This window comes from Octopus sinensis, linkage group LG7 (genome assembly GCF_006345805.1).
Source record: "Octopus sinensis linkage group LG7, ASM634580v1, whole genome shotgun sequence".
Lineage (NCBI taxonomy): Eukaryota > Metazoa > Mollusca > Cephalopoda > Octopoda > Octopodidae > Octopus > Octopus sinensis.
The window spans coordinates 27221112-27242345 of NC_043003.1; the positions used below are offsets into that span (position 1 = coordinate 27221112).

Here is a 21234-nt window from a genome sequence, read left to right on the forward strand (position 1 = left end):
AGCGGCAGGCTTTTCATAGAAGCAGAAGTTTAATTCGCTCTCTCTCCGGTTGATAACAGCAGTCTTTTGGCCGAAGACTTTTAACCTGAATTGTTGCAGTCAACATCATCTTCTTCCTCCGGACGCCATTTTTGACCCGTTCTGTTTTTAGCGGCTGAACCTTGTAAATATTACAATCGATTAACTTTCAGCCTTGCGCGCCCAGAACCAAGGACATCAGATATACCACTGATTTCTCACCGGTATAAAACAATAAAGTATATCTATTTTTTACGTCTGCGTTTTGTGTTTCTTTGACTGGTAGAGTCTGGATATAAAAGCAACGGAAAGTGATTGCACCAACTTGCACCCCAAAGTGCAAGAGGAGATATTCACATTTCCTTACATATATATATATATATATATATTATATATATATATAATATATATATATATATATATATATATATAATATATATATATATATATATATTATATATATATATATATAATATATATATATATATATATATATATATATATATATAATATATATATATATATATATATATATAATATATATATATATATATATGTATATGTATGTATGTATGTATGTATGTATGTATGTATGTATGTATGTATGTATATCAAAAGAAGTGTATTTCCACGCAGAAAAAAATATAGGCAAATTTGTTGTTGAAAATGCACCTTAATTGAAAAACTTGTAATTGTGTTTAAATAAATTTATTTACATATATGCCAAACTAGTTTCAACAATTGTTTATTGTTTATCAATGGTAAAAACTTAAAATTATGAATTAGAAAAACATGTTTAAATGTTTCAATCTTTACAAGTTTGAATATGAAATATGCTTTCAATGTTCGTAACAATCAATGATATAAAAAATTTAGATCATCTTGTTTAAATCCACAAAATTCAATAATGTTATTTGTGATCGATAAAAAACGAGGATCATCAAAGTTTTGGTCAAACTGATTTAAGAGAGAGAAAAACAAGGGAGATGTGAAGATAGTTAAGAAAAAAGGGTTTTGTTTAAAGTTTCTGTGATTCTGTTTCCGTTCCAGTTGGCTGATTCTCTCAAAGCGTCATTTTGTTGTATTTGCTGAAATTCGGTTTTGATCGGAGGTAAAATTTCATTGGTCTAGAGTTAGGTGACATCAGCAACTGGTGTTTGTAAAATTTCATTGGTATAGAGTTAGTTGACGTCAGCAACTGGTGTTTTGTATGGTGTTATTGTATGGTGATTTGGAGTTGCGGTTTCGAAACCAGTGTGGAAGACTGTTATTAAAGTTTTTGAATTATGTCTGTTGTATCTGGTTGTTGTATTTTTGTGTGTGTGTGGTAAAACTGGATCTTTTTTCCTTTTTCATTTTAGTGTTTTTACTTCTTTCTAAAGGATATTCAGCTGCGGCTTATATTTTTAATGAACATGTTTTCCTTATTTAAATGGATTTGGGTTGAAGTGTTTCCGGTGCATCGATAGAGAAGGAAGATTTGGTATTTCGGGTTTATGTTTGCGGGGCATTGGTCTAGGTGTTTGCTTACGGGAATTTTCCTGGTCTTGGGGTCTCGGGTTTGTTGCTTGTGCACCGTTAGTCTGACTCTCAAGGTCGATCAAACTAGTTTGACTTATGTAGTCTCCACTACACCCTCCACATTTGAGAACATAGATTAAGTCCTTAGAATCACAGGTGAAGTGATATTTTATGGTAAAAGTTTGACCTGACTTAAATTTGTATAAGAGGAAGATGCAAGTCCTGCAGTTAGAGCGGTTGCACTTTTTTCGGGGTTGTATTTTGGTGGGTAATTTGGCGCTGGTGAGTAACTTTTTTAAGGATTGCGGTTGTCTCTTGCTTTTAATAATCTATGTGCTTCTAGTGCCTTTTCCATTCGCAGGTCATTCATACATAAGATAAAAATTTAAGTGTGTCGTGGTATTTTCTTGTTTTCCGTAACTCTTGGATGTCTATCATTTTTGCACGTTCTATTCTGATTTTGATTAGACTAGCCGGGTATTTTCTATCTAGTAATGTGTTTTTAAGTTCTTGTAGTCGCTTTTCTCAGGTTTCGGGATTTGATGCAATCGTGAAAAGTCTTCTTGCTAAGTTGAACGGTATATTTATTTTAGTATATTTTAGGTGGCTGGAGGAGAATAGAAGATATTGTTTTAAGTCCGTTGGTTTGAAGAAGATGTCGGTTTCAATTTCAGTATCTCCTTTTATGATTAAGATGTCCAGGAAGAGTCGTTGTTTGTGGCAGTATTCCATTGTGAACTGGATACAGTGGTTAATGCTGTTGATTAAGTTTTTAAATTTTGAGATGTGCGCAAGGTTATGTGGCCACAGAAAGAAACAGTCACGTAAGTAGCGTTTCTAGTTGGTGAGTAAGTATTTTTGGAAGTTGTCTCCAAATTTCAGTCTAGCGTGCCCGTATATTTGGACTTCCAAGTACGTTATGACAAGGTTGGCAAAAGTAGGGGCTACCCTCGTTCCCATGGCTGTACCCAATTTTTGTCTATAAGTGTTCTCACTGAATTCTTTTTCGATTCGGTCAGAAATGTCTTTTGTGAATTTTTCGAGCCAGTATTGTATGGCCATTATTCCGTTTTCGTGAGGAATCGAGGCGTAGAGATTTATTACATCGAATGAATGCTGATTTTGTTCGGGAGATTGTTTTTAAAAGTGCAAAACATCCCTTATAAAGCTCGGTATATGTTGGAGAATAAGTTTAAGGAGGACGTCAATAAAGTTACTGAGTCATTGTGTCTCACACGAGGGACCGGCCACAATCGGTCACATTTTGAGATCTCTTGGGTGTGGAATATTTATCACTACAGAAGTTGATTTGTTACAGGCTTTGTTTATGGCTTTATTTTGTGGATTTTGGAAAGTCCATAAAAGTTACTGGTTTTGTAGTCAAATCTAGTCAAGTAATCTCTCTCCCTTTCCGTTAAATCTTGTTGGAACTGGTGGATAAGGGTAGAAAGTATTGTCATTATCTTGGATTGACTGTTGTTGATTTTTTCGTTCTAGGCATTGTCTTGAAGGAGGATTATGGTAGTGTTTATGTATTTTCTGAGTCCATGATTACTACAGCACTCCCTTTATCAGCTTCTTTTATTATCATATTATGATCCTCCTTAAGATCATTAATAATTTCCCATTCTTCTCGACTTGTATTTGTTATAAACTTTCGAAGTGAGAGTAAATTATAGGGATAACTAGATATCGAATCACAAAAGTTATCCAGAGTTTGATTTCTTCGTTTTGTCGGACAGTAGTTACTTTTTTATGAAGTATTTAGTGATCATTAGTTTCTTTATCCAATAGTTCTTCAGTGACTCGAAGTTTTCTGCAGAATTTCTGGATATCATTTTGTATATCATTTAAGTTCGATCTTTGTGGTCTTGTGATGAATTTCAGTCCTTTTGCGAGAATTTTGACCCGATCTTCAAATTTAGATGCATTTTCAACAACAAATTTGCCCATATATATACATATACACATATATATATATATATATATATATATATATATATATATATATATATATATATAATATATATATATATATATATATATATATATATATATATATATATATGGTTTTAACGTTCTAGCTCACTTCCACTGTTTACACCAGTGCTTGGAAAGAAAGTGTGTAGTGAATGATCGTCGCGATGACCATGACAGAGAGAGTTGAGCAGAGAATCGGCATCAAATTTTGCCAAAAGCTTGGCGACACCTGCTCAGAGGCCTACGCAAAGTTTTCAAAAAATTTTCCTCGTTTTCGATACAATCAAGGAGACCTTATGCAACAGAAACCTGAGTGTCTTTTTCATCAGCTGAAAACAGTTTTGACGCAAACTTAGCAGACACGCGTCTCATTCCCAAATCTTCGTTGATAATGGACTGAACTGAACTGTAACTAATCTGCCCGTTCTCTGATAACTCAAAGATAGTAATTCGACGATTTCCCCTCACAGCTGCACGCATATCTGCGATGTTTTTCTCAGTTCTGCTGGTTGCTGATCTCCAGAACGTTTGGCAATATCGACATTTTTCGGCCATCTTGGAAACGTCTGAACCACTCTACGGTGTATGCAGCTCATACACTCCTCTCCGTATACTTTCTGCAACTCTGCATAGGCCTCTGAGCAGGTATCGCCATGATAACTTACTCTGTCATGGTCAATGCGACGATCGCATACTACACACCTTCCTTCCAAGCACTGCTGTAGACAGTGGAAGTGAGCTAGAACGTTAAAATTTAGGGCACAAGCACAGCAAAGTTCAATGTTAATCTTTGTCAAGCGGCTTTGCTCCGCATGCTTTAGCTTCGTTACTATAGCAACAGTCCGGATACTTATTGGCCAGACCTCGTATATAAGCAAATTAATAATAACAGACGATGTCGGCTCATTACAGCTGCTTCTTATGTATTTTTTAGCAGAAGAATGTGTACATTACGTCATCATCTGTAATCATCCGAATCTGCAATTTGTTTTTGTGTATAAATTACCAAATAATTTGCAGGCGGAAAGGTGATTTAAAGGAGAATTAACTACTGTTTCTAGCACATTGAATGACCTTGTACCTTCCTCGTATTTACTAATAGAAAAGTATGCCATTAAAATAAATCATTTTTTACATATTATTTTTAAATTACTCTGTCACTCTAATGAAATTACCAATGAAAAACGAAAGAGATAGAGAAATAGAGGGAGAAAGATCATATCTGTCGCTGTAAGACATTTAGAAATATTCAAATTAACTGAAAATTTTCAAATTTGGTGTATTGATGTACCTTTTCACGCTGAACCTAGGTTTCTGATTCATTTATTCCCCCCAAAAAATTAGAAAAATGTTATAGGGTCTTAAAGTTTAACTATTTTCTCCCAATCAGAAAACAGGATTTGTGTGTAATAGTTGTCATAAAATGGAAGTAAACATTAGAAGAGGTTTTAGACGAAATGAAAGCTATACGTATACAAAGAAAGTGGGAACAATACGTGAGAAAATTAGTTCGAGTGCACATGCAGTTACTTTGTTAATGGCTCAGAAATTGTTTTTTGCAGAGCTGCTGTGATATCTAATATAAACGGTTATGAATGTGAATCTCGTTGACCATACTGGATTATATGAGCTAATGAACATGTGTTTATACAAGAACATTTAAAGTTTATAGGGCAATTGTCAGAAAGAGAAATCTTCTGGTGCAAAACAGTTAAGGTTAAGAGGTACCTTAATTTGTACAACATTAAAATGACCGGTGAAGTTGCCAGTGTTAATACTAAGGCCTTTAGTACAATCCTGAGAAGCTGAAAAAAATATTGCTTAATATGTTTACACATCAGAACAGTTGTTGAAATTCAGCTTTTCAGAAAATTCATAACTGCTAGAAATTTTATTTTTGAGTTTTGAAATTCGGTACCAAGATTTAAGGCTTCCAGCAATCACTTTAGGTGTAAGGTTGGAAAGCAGCTGGCAAAATGGAATTGAAGTCTCTATTTGTGTATCACTCCAAAAACATAAACTTCCAAGAGCTATGTTAAATTTAATTTATCCGTGATTTGGCGTTCAAATGAGAAAGCTTGGATAGCCATGAGCCTTTTTGCAAGACTGATTTCGAAACTTCACTGCACTACTGTAGGAGGGGAAAGTGCTAGGTGCAGTATGTCCAACAGAGTAATGCTTTTTTTAGACTATATATTAAGTCATCTAGTCAGCTTAAATGATCTTTCTGAGAGTGAAATATATCACCAAGGACACAACTTGATTGCTTCAACGAATGGAGTAAAATGTGGAGGATAAAGACATTCTGGATAACACAGCCGAGTCATAGAGTGGAAAGCAAACTTCAGCTCTACATAGTGCTTGGGAAAAGATATGACCAGACTATATCCAGTGTACTACATCATCTAGTTAACTTAAATTATCAATTTTCTAGCGTGAGAGTGAAATATATCACTATGAACACATCATTGCTTCAGCGAATGGATATAGAAGCGTTGGATAAACATAGTCTGAGATTTCTGGATAAAGTTTAACGTTATGGACGTGTCATGGGAGGGAAAACAAACTTCAACACTGCACGGTGCTTGGAAAAAGATATGGCCAGTCTGTATCCATATATTCCGGTAAGTCTACAAGATACTATAACAATGACACATAAAATGTGTAAAAGACGTTGGTGATGATGCGATCGAATTTCCTGTGATCCACAGAGAAAGTTTGTTTGATGGGAACGTAATGATTTTATAAGAAAGCTGTAAATGGGTCTTATGGAAACTCCTCCAATTCCAGTTTACGACAAAGAATATGGCTACAGGTTTGGTACATATAAAGGGAAGCATGCAACTATTTACTGCTAACGATCCTAATCGTAAATGGAAATTACTATCTGAGGTTATAGAAAACAATTTATACATACATTTTAAAAGACTCCGGAAGGCCAGAATGAGATACAAAACTAAAGATACACCAAATAAAGCCTTGCAGTTCAAAGAAAACCCCGCAGAAACCTTATGACTGTATGGCCTAACTACAAGGCTCAATTGCTGTTATTCTTTTATCGGCTTGTCATTTGACTGCGACCATGTTGGAGCAGCGCCTTTAGTCGAGCAAATCGGCCCCTGGACGTATTCTTTGTAAACCTAGTACTTATTCTAGCAGTCTCTTTTGCCGAACTGCTAAGTTACGGGGACGTAAACACACCAACATCGGTTGTCAGGCGGTGGTGAGGAGACAAACAAACACACAAACATATATACATATACGACGGGCTTCTTTCAGTTACCGTCTACCAAATTTACTCATAAGGCTTTGTTAGGCCCGAGACTATAGCTGAAGACACTTGCCCAAGGTGCCACGCAGTAGGTCTGAACCCTGAACCATGTGGTTTGGAAGCAAGCTTCTTACCACACAGCCACGACTACACCTATAAATATTTCAATAGGAAATATATTTACAACGCCAGCTACCAGTTTCTCTAGGCTTCAGCTTACGTTATCTCTAAATCCAACGTCATTTTCTGTTACGAAAATCTAATGGTTGTGTTTTACGATTTACATCACCTAAAGACACTATAATGTTTCTGAGGACAATCTAAATATCTGTGATCAAAATATTTTCAATTCTGATAAACTGCATATTTCACATTTCCCTCCGATGTTGGACCCCAAAAATGTTTATATTTTTCATTTGAACTTTACCCCAAATCCTAAATCTTTGTATCAGTGGTCTCTCTCTTTTCTTTGTTCCATACAATGATTGCCACAAATACCTAGGTATTGATAAAAATATACCATACAAACGTGCTGTGAAGAAAGATAGAATAACTAAAGAATATTATATCAAGCTAAAAAAAAAGATATATATACAGCGCATGACCTTACAGGTGGTGCTCAGTTTGAATTTTTTTCTTCTTGTCGAGTAGCCCATTTGACTCAAAAGGAAAATATTGCAGCAGGCCGCAGAATGTTTACTCAGAAGGTATACAAGCGATGACATGATATGGTTTATTGCAAATTACACTAATTGCTCTGTAAAAAAAAAAGATGGATACGAGTACAATCGTGTATTATACCTAATTGATCTTGGTAGATAGATAGATAGATAGATAGATAGATAGATAGATAGATAGATAGATAGATAGATAGATATAGATAGATAGATAGATAGATGGATAGATGGATAGATAGATAGATAGATAGATAGATAGATAGATAGATAGATAGATAGATAGATAGATAGATAGATAGATAGATAGATAGATAGATAGATAGATAGATAGATAGATAGATAGATAGATAGATAGATAGATAGATAGATAGATAGACAGGAGTAAATGTAAGGACAAGCAAGTTAGACATGTCGAAATACAAAAATATCAAATACATTTAATACAAAAATGTACATATGTGTATATATATTACATGGAAAAATGCGAGCAATAGAAATAATATTCTTAAGATTATAGACCTGGAAAAGTACAGGAGAAGTTATTACACTTGGAAAAGTTCAAGACAAGTTATTACACCTGGTAAAGTACAGAATAAGTAATTTTTTACTTAAAATATTGCAGCTAAGGATAAAATTTCAAATAAAATATTTAGATCTAGAAAATATTCGATTTTATTAAAACTAAAAAATTTATCACAAGTTATTACTTCCATTTGTTATTACCTATTACTTCTATTAAAAATTTAGAATAACTCAAAATATTTTGTGCACTTAAAAAATCATTTTTTAATTATTGATTAATAATTAGAAATTTGAAAATAGGTTATAAAAAAAATAATAATAGTACATAATTAGTACAATGAATAGAATAATACGAAAATTAGTGATATATTACAGTAAGATCTACCTATAACAAAAAATTCACAGTAAAATTTGCTTGAGTTATTGCCAAGTCTTTACATTGGTAGTCTTGACCCAATGCCTATTTTTTACAAAAGGAATTTGCCTACTTATATATACAATTCTACTTTGCATAAAACTTTAGCTTTATTGGTACTTCCGACTCTCATTTTTTAAGTATTCTAATGTGTCGATATTTTGCCAAAATGATGGTACCTTTTTTAATTATAACGTTACATTGTAAATTAAAATTAAATGATTTTTAATACTCAAATTTTATCCTTAGCTGCAATATTTTAAATAAAAATTATCTTGTTCTGTACTTTACCAGATGTAATAACTTGTCCTGAACTTTTCCAAGTGTAGTAACTTATCCTGTACTTTTCCAGGTTCATAATTTTAAGAATATTATTTCTCATGCTCGAATTTTTCCATGTAATCCATGTTTTTTTCCAGGCTATGCTATTATGCTAATTAATAATGGGTCAATTGATAATTTAAGATTTTTCCTTATTGAAAATTGAATTTGATAAACTTTCAAAGAGCAAGAGCTACTGATATTACCCATCCACACCAAATTAATGGCAGAGAATTTTACCATCTTGAAGAGTACACCATTGCTCACCAATCGATTACAAACAACAAGACCCCAAAACCATAAGTTATCAGTTTCACGTTAAGTACCTAGATTTTGAGTTGTTGATAATAGCAATGACTGATGTTGATTTAGATCTATCAATAATGATCCAATACAACAGTAATTGAAAGCATATCAGATATACACAAGTGAAAATTACCTACGTTCCCATAAAACAAAAATTGATATATGAAAATCCCTTCGAATAAATTTCGATATTGAATAATATGCTTAGAATATAATCACTTTATAACAATGCCTTTTCTGGACAGCCTCATTATATGCCTTCAGGTCTACCCATAGAGACATAGCCAAAAATGACTATATTCTTTCCCCAATAAAATTAGATGTGTATATCTAAAGCATATAATACATTAATGATTAACTAAAAGAAAAAAGGAAAGCAACTAAAAAGAAATTAGCAAAAAAAGCAGAAAGCAAGTAAGGCTGAAAGAAAAAAATTGATAATAAAAATTAAACTTAATTGCAATAGCATATTAAAAATAACTTTATTAATTAAATATTAATGTTAAAAAATAAATTGTAGAATATAAACACTTTTGACCAATGCCTTTTCTGAACAGCCATACCATATGACTTCAATACTGCCCATAGAAACACAGCCAGAAATGTTTATATTCTATCAAGTGAATTTGGAATTTTAAGGAAAATAAAGATAAAATAAGGTTAATTTTTATACATTTATTTTATAAATTTATTTTCTTGTTATTATTAATAGATTATATGCATTTTTATAAGCAAAAAATTATTGATCTCATAACAAGGAACAACAACTACAATATAATCATCTTGAATTTGCAACATGGCTCACCAAACGATAACAAATTGCAAGACACGAAAGCTTTAATTGATTAGGCTCATTTTAAGTCACATAGATCTTTGTTGCTAATTGAAAGGAGAAATAAACACTTGTGTTATGCAATAAATTTAATTTAATTAACTATGGTCAATAACATATTTATTCAAGCATATAAATAACTTCAATGCTAATAAATTTAAAATTAAAATTAAAAGTAATATAAAATATAATCACTTAAAACTGCACCTTTTCTGAACACCCTGACTACATGATTCAGTACTGCTCATAGAGACACTGTCACGAGTAGCTATATTTTATTGAATAATTTAGGTTGTTTAAAACAAAACTTAATATGAAGTTATTTATAAAAGCAAGTAATCCCCTCAACCCACATTCCCTAAACCCTTCATTGGAAAGCTGAAAAATTGGATTATTAAACAAACTTGCTTACTTTATTTTAAAATTGTAGTATTAAGAATCCCAATACAAAAGTAGATCGATTGTCAATGAAATTATGAATGTGAAAGATTTACGAGTGTGTAATTTTAAATTTTAATTGACATATAAAAACAAAAAAAAATAATTTGATGGGACCAAAACTATGAAATTCCTCGGGGTTTCGTTGATAATTCCTTCCTTACCTCAAAGATGCTGGTGACATATATTAAAATTCGCTGTATATAATTATATTCATAAAAATGTATAGAACTATATTTCACTCACAAATTTGAGAAACAAACACTCATAACTTTTTGTTTTAGAACTTCATTGCATGAGATTATTAACTGATACAAAAAAAAACAAAGAAAAAGTATTTAATTTAATGGGACCAAAACTATGAAATTCCTCGCGGTGTCGTTGATAATTTTTTCCTTACCTCAATGATGCCGGTGACATATATTAAATGTCATTTTATAAAACCATATTCATAAAAATGTATAGAACTATACTATCACCCTCAAATTTGAGAAACAAACACTCATAACTTTTTTTTCTTTTAGAACTTCATTGCGTGAGATTAATACCATGAAATTCTTCAAATTGAGCTCTATCATTTAAGCTTAATTAAAATATAGTTTGTTAATTATACTTAGATACAATTATTTGCCTTATATTTTTTCATGATATTTTACCTCACAACTCTTTTTATACAAATTTTTGTTGCATGTGACAAAAACTGAAATTCTGCATGCTTTCTTTTATCATTCAAATATATTTTACTTTTAAAATAAAAAAGTTATTTAGATCTAAACTTGATTGGAGCCGTTACTAACTCTCCGGTAATGTTGCTACAAATTTTGATGTAAACTTTTTTCTACTGGACCAAATCTCAATTTTCTTATGCTAAAATGTAGCTAGGGACCAGTCCTCTTCAAAAATGTTAATAGTTTTTCTTTTAGTTAAGAACTGAATTAGCGACAAGCTCTGAAAGATGCTGTGTGTGAGTAAATTGCTGCCTTAAGAATACCGTATTTGAATAATAAATGCCCGACTTGCACAGAATATAAATGATATCAGGAATTAAAATGGTTGCATAAAAGTTTTACGAGTCCAACAGCTGTTTCTGGGGGCTTGGTGCCCCAAAATAATGATTGTAACTTGATTTCATCGGATAACACCAGTCTCCGTCTTCAGGAAGAATTTTATATTTGGAGTGTTGACAGAATTCTTTCCTGAAGATGGAGGCTGGTGTTATCCGATGATGGAATCAAGTTACAGTCCTTATTTTGGACACCAACCCCCCATAAACACCTGTTGGACTCGTAAAACTCTTATTCAACCCCTTTAATTTCTGATATCATTTATATTCTGTGTACGTCGGACTTTATTATATGTATACTTATGTATAGTTTTTGTATTAAATGTATTTAATATTTTTTTCGACTTGCTTAACTTGCTTGTCCTTACATTTACTCCTCTACCTGCTCAAGTTTAAATCTATTGAGCACTACGAAGTGCATTCTATACAGAGAATACCGGTCTCTGTTATCTCTCTCTCTCTCTCTCTCTCTCTCTATATATATATATATATATATATATATATATATATATATATATATATATATATATATATATGAAATACAAAATGGGACAAGAATGCAAAACATCCGGACAACTAGGTGATACAAAAAGGGACAACAAAACATCCAGATAGACGATACAACGAAAACAAGGACGGGTCATTCAAAGTTTTCTATCTTTAGTCAAGAACCAGATTATCCACGCAATTTCGGCGGCTGATTATTCTCATATATATATATATATAATTAAAAAGTGATATGATTTTAAGAAAAACACGCGTCTTCTTGAGTTAGAAGAGGATACACCTTTCTCCACCTGTAAAATATCTCAAAATATCAAATGCTACTATTATTTCTGTTTGCTTTTTTTTGCTGTTTTTGTTTTGTTTAAGGTCGTCATTTTCGTCATGTTATTCGTTGTGGTAGAAGTGGTCGTCGTAGTAATGGTAATGATAGTAGCAGTAGTGGTGCTGATGGTGGTGGTTGTGATAGCAGACGTGACTGTGTTATTACTCTTATTGTTGCTGCTGCTATTATGGGGAACTGAAAAACCGGAAAGGAGATTTTAAAGGAGCTTTATCAAAGACAAATGAAGGAAATGGATTGTATTTAAATAGCAAGCAATCTGGCTCGAATATTTCTTTCAGTTTTAATTTTATTTCGTCCGGGATATCCTGATAAGCTTCCCTTAAAGCCATCTTTCGATTTTCAGAAAGATTCGCATCAGTATTTACAGAATGTTGATGCTTTTGTATTAAAGAAGTCAAAAATTCTTGCTTCGTAATATTTAGCCAATTTTCCGGGGAATAAGGGAAATTTATGTGAATACTTATGAGACCTTTTATTTGAAGTTTGCGCCAAGTCTTTTGTGCTGCGTTGTAAGGATCGTAGCAAGGGTTTTTCGAGTTGCTATCACTTGAAAATAAAATATGTGCAGCGTCCGTCAACTCATCCAAAACACTGGCGCTTTTCGCTTTCTGAATTAAATATTTGTGATTTGATAGACCAATGAAAACCATCATTTTTTCGGCATCGTTCTGAAAGCTTTCGAGCTTCCCAATAAAATCGTATTTTATCAGACACGGCTTACAATGAGTATACATAGGCATAAAGTGACCATCTGTGTTAAGTCCATTCGTGATTGTCTTCACGAAATAGGTTACAAATTCGGCAAACGTGACATTATTGTAGCATTTTCTTTGAGGTTGATTGTTTGCGTTTGAAACTTTCCGTAGAATCAACTGCCAACGACTGCTCCTTGCAAACAACTTGTCGACGAATGCAGATAACAATCGTGAATAGGGTTCACGGACGAAAATTATTTTTTTGTAGTTCTTCAAAATATTTTCTATTTGTCTGAACGACATCTGGGAGAATCTTTCATTTGGTAACCCGTGGGCGTCCCCTAGTGTGATTTCGAATGGGTCTTTTAGATTGTGTTTATTGTTGCTAAAGAAATACAACAGTCTTTTGAAGAAGGAGCAGCCAACCTTTTCTATGAGACAATTAATGAACTCATGGCGCGTATTGACATATATATGACTGTGAAAAATGAACTTGTTGTTATATCCGTAGTATTTACTAGTGTCGTTCTGGCATACTGCATAAATGTTTTCTTTCAGCTCTCTTTGACGGTCTGCATTATTCTGTTGCATCACCTAAAAAAAACATATTTTATAATAATAATAATGATGATCTTAAATTTTGGAACAGGCCAGTAATTTCGAGGGAAGGGGTTAGCTGATTACATCGACCCCAGCGCTCAACTGGTACTTATTTTAGCGACCCCAAAAGGATGAAATCAAAGTCGACTCGTTTGTGAATGCTGATTATGGTTATGCTTTTGTATGTGTGTCTCTGTGTATGTGTAAACAAGTTTAAATCTAAGTCAGAATAATAGAATTTTGGCACAGAAAATTGAAAATGTACGGTTATGAAGGTCATCCCTATACAGAATAATGAAGCCTGGAGAAAGCCAATTTTAAATTTGGACAACAGACAGGTACTTTCATACAATTCACTGTTATCTAAAATAATTTAAGTTAACAGCACTGTTAAATATTGTAAATAGATGTACTCCATAAGTTTGAAACACTTTTCTCCATACGACTATTTGATCGATATAGTGGAATACTCGATTCCTCACACGTTATTTTTTAACGGGTTGATCGAGCAGAGTATTCAACCACTACGATCAAATAGTCCTATGGCGCAAAGTGTTCCAAGCTTATGGAGTATTTGTATCTACAATATGTTCTGTTATGTTTGCGAAGGATAGTTAACGATTCCCTATAGCACAATTTACAAATACCGATATTTGCATTGTATAAGGGATTCTGACTTACGATGGATTAGGATAGGGTATAGGGAACATTTTGGGATTTGAGGTTTTGTACATATGTTGCTAAGGAGGTAAATAATTTAAATTTTCGATTGTCGTTTGTACTCTGTTGGATCCATTAATATAAACATCTATATATTTATACTTAGATATTCATCGTCTGAAATTCCCTACTTTTGTTTTCTCTCGTTTTGCATGTATACATATATACAGATTTTGTATCTCATACCCAGACTATTATAGTTAATATATCTAATTTGTTTTTCCGCCTAATTGCTTCTATATCCGTTCAAGTGATGCAATTGTGGCATCTTGGGCAAGTGTCTTCTGCTATAGCCCCGGGCCGACCAATGCCTTGTGAGTGGATATGGCAGACGGAAACTGAAAGAAGCCTGTCGTATATATGTATATGTATATGTATATGTATGTGTGTGTTTGTGTCTGTGTTTGTCCCCCTAGCATTGCTTGACAACCGATGCTGGTGTGTTTACGTCCCCGTAACTTAGCGGTTCGGCAACAGAGACCGATAGAATAAGTACTAGGCTTACAAAGAATAAGTCCTAGGGTTGATTTGCTCGACTAAAGGCGGTGCTCCAGCATGGCCACAGTCAAATGACTGAAACAACTAAAAGAGTAAAAGAGTATATATATGTGTGTGTGTGTGTGTGTGTGTGTGTACTTGAAAATGGATGCGTGTGTTCAATCATATAATAATATAAATAATATATAAATATAAATGAATACATACATGCATATATGTACATAAATATATGATAAACCCATTGGGTTATTTAGGAAAACTTTATCCAAAAACCTGAAAGCGTAGCCTGTATTGTCTCTGTATGGAAAGATAGTTGCTCATCTGCTACTCATTATAAAGTGAAAGAAAATAGAATGCTATGATTTCTTAATGACTTTATATATATATTATATATACTTTATGCACTTAATACACACCACTCATATAATACTGATAAAATAAACATTCACTCTTATTTTTCCATTTTTTCCATAATCGAAAAAGAAATATCCTCTACATATGATACAACCTTTATTTAAATTGCATTTATCTGCTACGTAAATAAACGTGAATATTTCACGGAATTGCACTTATGTGCATGCATTAAGGGGTGGGTGATACAAAAACAAAACTTAGTTCAATTTTAAAATGCACTTTTCACTATCGAGTCCCCACCACCACCATCTTGAGTGCTACCATCTCCATCCCCACTACCGCCACCACTACCATCATCATCCCTCTCTCTCCCTCTCTCTCAATCACTCTCTCTCCCATTCTCTCCCTCTCTCTCTCTCCCTCTCTCTCTCTCTCGCTCTTCACCTTATCCTCTTTTTCGCTCTCCTTTTTCTTCCTCCTCTCTTTCTTTTCAACTAGTAATGTGAAAGCTTTACAATTTTCTTTTTCCCTCTTTTTTCTCCAATCACGTGAAAGCGTTACCGACGGTCTAAGTAACGCAATGACAAGCAGAATTATCATACGATTACGTATGTGTGTGTGTGTGCCATATGCACTTATGCGATCATGTGAGCGTCTATATGTGTGTGGGGAGGGTGTGTGGATGCATGTATATTTTTGTATTTATTCTAAGAACCTTAAATGTAAATCTTTTAGAATGTTCGATTTAGAAGATAAGAGTCAGTTGCTGTGTTCTGTCTTGGAATACCCCAACATTTTCGTATTTTCAGGTTTCTTTCATATGAATCACTTATTAGATTGGACAGTCAACACCTAATAAAACAGATCCGGAATTTTTTTCACGTAATTTGACCAGCTCATGTTTTCTGGATACAACTTGTTTTCATATAGAAAATAAAAGCGATCATTTATTTCAGTTTTGGAATTTGTTCAATATGAATTATTTATAAATGCATGAATGAGTAATTGCCTTTAATAAGTTACTGAAATTAATCGATTATGTATTTAAATTGATAAAAGGAACTTAATTTCTTTTAAAATGTGTTAAAGTATACGTGCAGAGTCCACTGGTGGTGTTCTGTCATGGCGACATTGTATTATTTTTGATATTTTAAAAGTGTTCTTTCAGATAGTTTAGTGAGTGGAGGTGTGTGTATGTGTGTATGTCTATGCGCGTGAACGCTTATGTGTGTACGTGTGTGTATCTGCATGTGTGTGCGTGTACATATATAATTAGTTTGTAGGTTTGTGAGGATAGGTTAAAAAATGGAGATACACGTATGTATACATGTATGCATATTCACGTATTCATTTAGACATCGTCAAAGTTAAAATACGTAATGGGGCCTGTTGAGATGCGTTTATCGGAATCAAATATGATGTCCGGTTTGAACGGATAATCCCATAATTCACATTCAGTGCTGAATAGTTTTGCGAGATCTTCCAAGTCTTTCTGCGGTACTGAATAATACGCTTCCAAATATGAAAATTTCCGTGCTTTATGACAATCTGGTTCACTAGAAGATTTCTTGTTGTATTTCGTTAAAATTGAAAGAAACTGAGTTTTGTTAAGGGACAATAATTCTTTTTTTGTTATTGTCAAATTAAATTTGTAACTGATAAGTCCTTTGATTTGAAGTTTGCGCCACAAACGCCGCGTGATGTTATGTATATCGAAGCATGGGTTTTCGTTAAAACGTTTATTATTTTTAACGCTAAATACTATATCGGCAACGTCCTTGAGTTCATCTTTGATACTTCCAGTTTCTATCTCATCCAAGGTAGATTGGTATTTTACATGAAGCTCACTGAACAAAGTTGCTGCGTCTGTTTTGAAATTTTCAAGCTTTCCAATGAAATCATATTTCGCTGAACACGGATTACTCAAGAAGTGTATCGGCATAAAATGACTATCTACGGATTTACCTTCAGATATTTCAGACACAAGAAAACGTACAACGTCAGTAAATCTAGTGTCAGTGCCACATTTCTTTGATTTGTCTGGAGCTGAAGGTCTAACTTTGTTAATTATACGCTTAGACAAAAAATCCCAATAGTCGTAACGCGAGAAAATCTTATCGACGTAACCAGAGAATAAACGCTTGTAAGGATCGCGGACAAATAAAGCGAATTTATATTCTCTTTGAACTTCTTCCAGTTGTTTTGCCGTTAACTTGTTGGTAGTGTTCAATGGAAGCACGTGGGCATCATATAACGAATAAATAAAGGGGCTGGAAATAGATTTATTACTGCCAATGAAATACAAGAAACGCTTTAAAAACGAACAACCGGTTTTAGGGAGGACACACGTGACAAATTTGTACTTCGATATGATGATAGACGATTGCAAATAAGTATTGTTTCTGTAGCCATTGTAACGGGAGAAATCTTTTGAGCACAGACTCTGAACGTTCTCTTTTATATCGATAGGAGCCGGAGTCGATTCAACTGACACAACGATCGAAGATTTCGTCTGAAAATTAAAAGCAGAAAATATATATATATATATATATATAATATAAGCATATTAATAGATGTTTGATAATGCAAGTACATATACAAATGGTGGCTCAAAAAACTTTTCATATAATGTGTGTGTCTGTGTGTATGTGCGTGCACGTGTGTGCGTGTGTGCGTGCATGAGTATGTATATATATATACACGCATATATATGTGTGTGTATATATATACATATATATATATATACACACACACTATGTGTGTATATGTGTGTGTGTATGTGCGTGCGTGCATATATCCGATAACGGAATACATCAAATTTATTACACTAGCAGAGAATCTTGGATTTGGTCATTCACCCGTTCATCGACACCTACATGCCATCGTAAAAATCTGAAAATTGAGTCAATGTGTTCCTCACAAATTTCCCGAGTCTAATCGCTCTCAGAGAGTGAATCTGTGCTCTTCTTTGTTGTCACGTCTCACGAATGAACCTTTTTTGGACAGAATAGTGACTGGTGACGGGAAATGAGTTCTCTATAAAAATGTCAAGCACTGGAGACAGTGGGTAGGGAAAGGAGAAACACCGGCATCCCAGGCTAAAGATGGTCTTCACCCACCTAAGATGTTATCTGTTTGGTGGGATATGAAGAGTTACGTCCACTTTGACCTTTTAAACTCAAACCAAACGGTGACAAAGGAGATCTCTGTGAGCAGCTTGAGCGGCTTAAGTCAGCGCTAGAAGCAAAACCACTAACTTTGATTTCAAGACGAAGGGTGTTCTTCCATCAGTATAATGCTTAACCACATACAGCGCGGATGACATTTCAAAAGCTGAAGCAGTTTGAATGGGAAACGATGCCCCACCCACCATATTCGCCGGACATTGCCCCAACTGATTATTATTTATTCTGCAGACTTCAAAACCATTTGGACAGAAAAAAATATGAACTCTGTAGACTAGGTCAGAACATTACTGGAGGAGTATTTTCCGTCGCGGACAAGTGAATTTTGGAAGAGGAGCCTTGCAAGTCTACCAGGCAGATGACAGAGCATTGCAGAAAATGAAGGAGTGTATATTTTAGATTAAAAGGAACTTTGTTTATCTTAATTTTGAAAACGAAGTATAAAAACAGCATTATTTATGGAATGACCCAATACTGTATATATTCATCTGTCTAACTTGCTTATCCATACATTTACTTCTATAGCCACACAAGTTTAGATCTTTTGAGTACTACTAAGTGTATTCCAAACGGAGAGTATCTGATTCTCATCTATGAACTATATATGTGTGTGTGTGTATATACAAATATATATATATATATATATATATATATACATATATATGTAAATATGTGGCAATTATTTGGTAGCCATGATAAAACTCCGAGTTTCGGATGCCGAGGTGGAAATCCACGCCGCCATCTCTCCAGTAATCCGGCCATCGGAAAAATGTTATGAAAAATGAGTTATACAAAGGGAAATTACTGGGTGATTGACCGTTATTAAGACAAAAGAGCTATTTGAATGACCGCTAAGTGAGGGGAGGGAGTAAAAATAAGGGGGTAAAAAGCTCATAGTATTCGCGTAAGCGCGTATGTTCATACCTACACATGCGCACCCGCACACCCACGTGCGTGCGCGAATACTATGAACTTTTTTACTTACTTTTACTTCCTCCCTTCACTTATCGGTCATTTAAATAGCTCTTTTACTTGTTTCAGTCATTTGACTGTGGCCATGCTGGAGCACCGCTTTTTTGTTGAACAAATCGACTCCAGGACTTATTCGTTTGTAAGCCTAGTACTTATTCTATCGATATCTTTGACGAACCACTAGTTACGGGGACGCAAATACACCAGCATCGGTTGTCAAGCGATGTTGGGGGGGACAAACACAGATACACAAGCATACACACACATATACATATACATTTATATACATATATACGACGGGTTTCTTTCAGTTCCGTCTACCAAATCCACTCACAAGGCTTTGGTCGGCCCGAGGCTATAGTAGAAGACACTTGGCCAAGGTGCCACGCAGTGGAACTGAACCCGGAACCACACAGCCACTCCTACGCCTATAGTAAGCAGGAATTTGACAAAATTAAGGACATAAGGAAGTTGACAAATTAAGTAAATAGGAATTTCACAAATTAAGTAAATAAGGAGTTTGAGGAATTAAGTATATAACGAATTTGAGAAATTAAGTAAATAAGGGATTTGAAAAATTAATTGAATAAGGAATTTGACAAATTTAGTAAAGAAGGAATTTGAGAAATCAAGTAGATAAGGAACTTGACAAATTAAGTAAATACAGAATTTAAGAAATTAAATAAGGTATTTCACAAATTAAGTAAATAAGGAATTTGAGAAATTAAGTACATAAGGAATTTGAGAATTTAAATAAATAAGGAATTTGAGAAATTAAGTAAATACGGAATTTGACAAAATTAAGGAAATAAGAAATTTGACAAATTAAGTAAAGAGGAAGTTCACAAATTAAGCAAATAAAGAATTTGACAAATTAAGTTAATAAGGAATTTGACAAAATTAAGAAAATAAGGATGTTGACAAAATTAAGTAAACATAAATTTGACAAATTAAGTAAATAATGTATTTGACAAATCAAGTAAATACGGAATTTGACAAATTAAGTAAACAGGAATTTGACAAATCAAGTAAATAGGAAACTGACAAATTAAGTAAATAAGGAAGTTGATGAATCAAGTTAATAGGGAATTTGGTAAATTAAGTAAATAAGTAATTTGACAAATTGAATAAATAGTAATTTGACAAATTAAGTACCTTACCGTACCTTACCTTACACCTGTATACTGTCTCCTTAATTTTGCAGTTAGATTCAAGCGAACATAATCTATTGGTTGCATAATCACATTCTTTATCTCTAACTCTATTTTTTATATATTCTTTTCCTCCCAGATTATTTATATTCTTATGTTTGCTCCGTATATCTTCTAATTTAAATTCCCTTTTTAATTTTCATAAATTTTAATATCACATTCCAATATATTATTATTCACAATATCTTTATGATTTTTGTCTGAAGTCTTTCAATATAATGTCTGGCCTGTTCGCATCTATCTTTCTGTCAGTTTGAACGGTGAAGTTCCTGAGGTGTGAGATGTGATCATTTTCAAGCACTGGAGATGGTTTGTGTTCCCACCAGTTTTATCATGGGACACGTCTAGGTTTTTGCAAATTACCCAGTGAATATATTGTACTGTTCTATCATGCCTGTTGAGATACTCTATAGGCACAAAAAGACTGCATCTGGAGATATGATAAATAGTTTCATTTTGTTGTTGAGATACACGACATGTTGGGCTACTGTCGTGATTTAATATGTTGGCCTGTAGTTCCTTCTAGATAGGAATTGATCTTGGGCTGCTATGATAAACCCTTCTGTTTCTGATTTTAAGCCAGAAGACACTAACCATTGGTGGGTAAGGGCTTTGTCGACATCGGCATTATTAGCTCTCTTTTGGGTATTTGCCATTGAGAGGTTTTTCTTGCCATTTATCAGTAAGAATTTCTAAGGCAGCAGTAGTAGCACGGGTTTTAATACTCTTAGCTTTTTCTGTGCTTGTTGTTTGTAGTACGTCTAATTCTGGGATTTGTCGTATTT

At 33.7% G+C, this 21234-nt stretch overlaps 1 protein-coding gene across 3 annotated transcripts in view; it reads right to left on the reverse strand.

The window, feature by feature from the left end:
- Positions 1–11919: 11919 nt before the first annotated feature.
- Positions 11920–21234, reverse strand: part of LOC115214151 (carbohydrate sulfotransferase 11) — a 38380-nt gene continuing 29065 nt past the window's right edge. For 2 of the 3 annotated variants that reach the window (XM_036504663.1, XM_029783226.2), the window contains one exon: positions 11920–13503. In XM_036504663.1, the coding sequence (XP_036360556.1) occupies positions 12379–13503 (1125 nt within the window). In that variant the 3' untranslated portion in view covers positions 11920–12378. Of the gene's footprint in view, positions 13504–15596; positions 17594–21234 lie in introns of those variants that run through there. The other variant, XM_029783225.2, reaches the window with a different exon arrangement.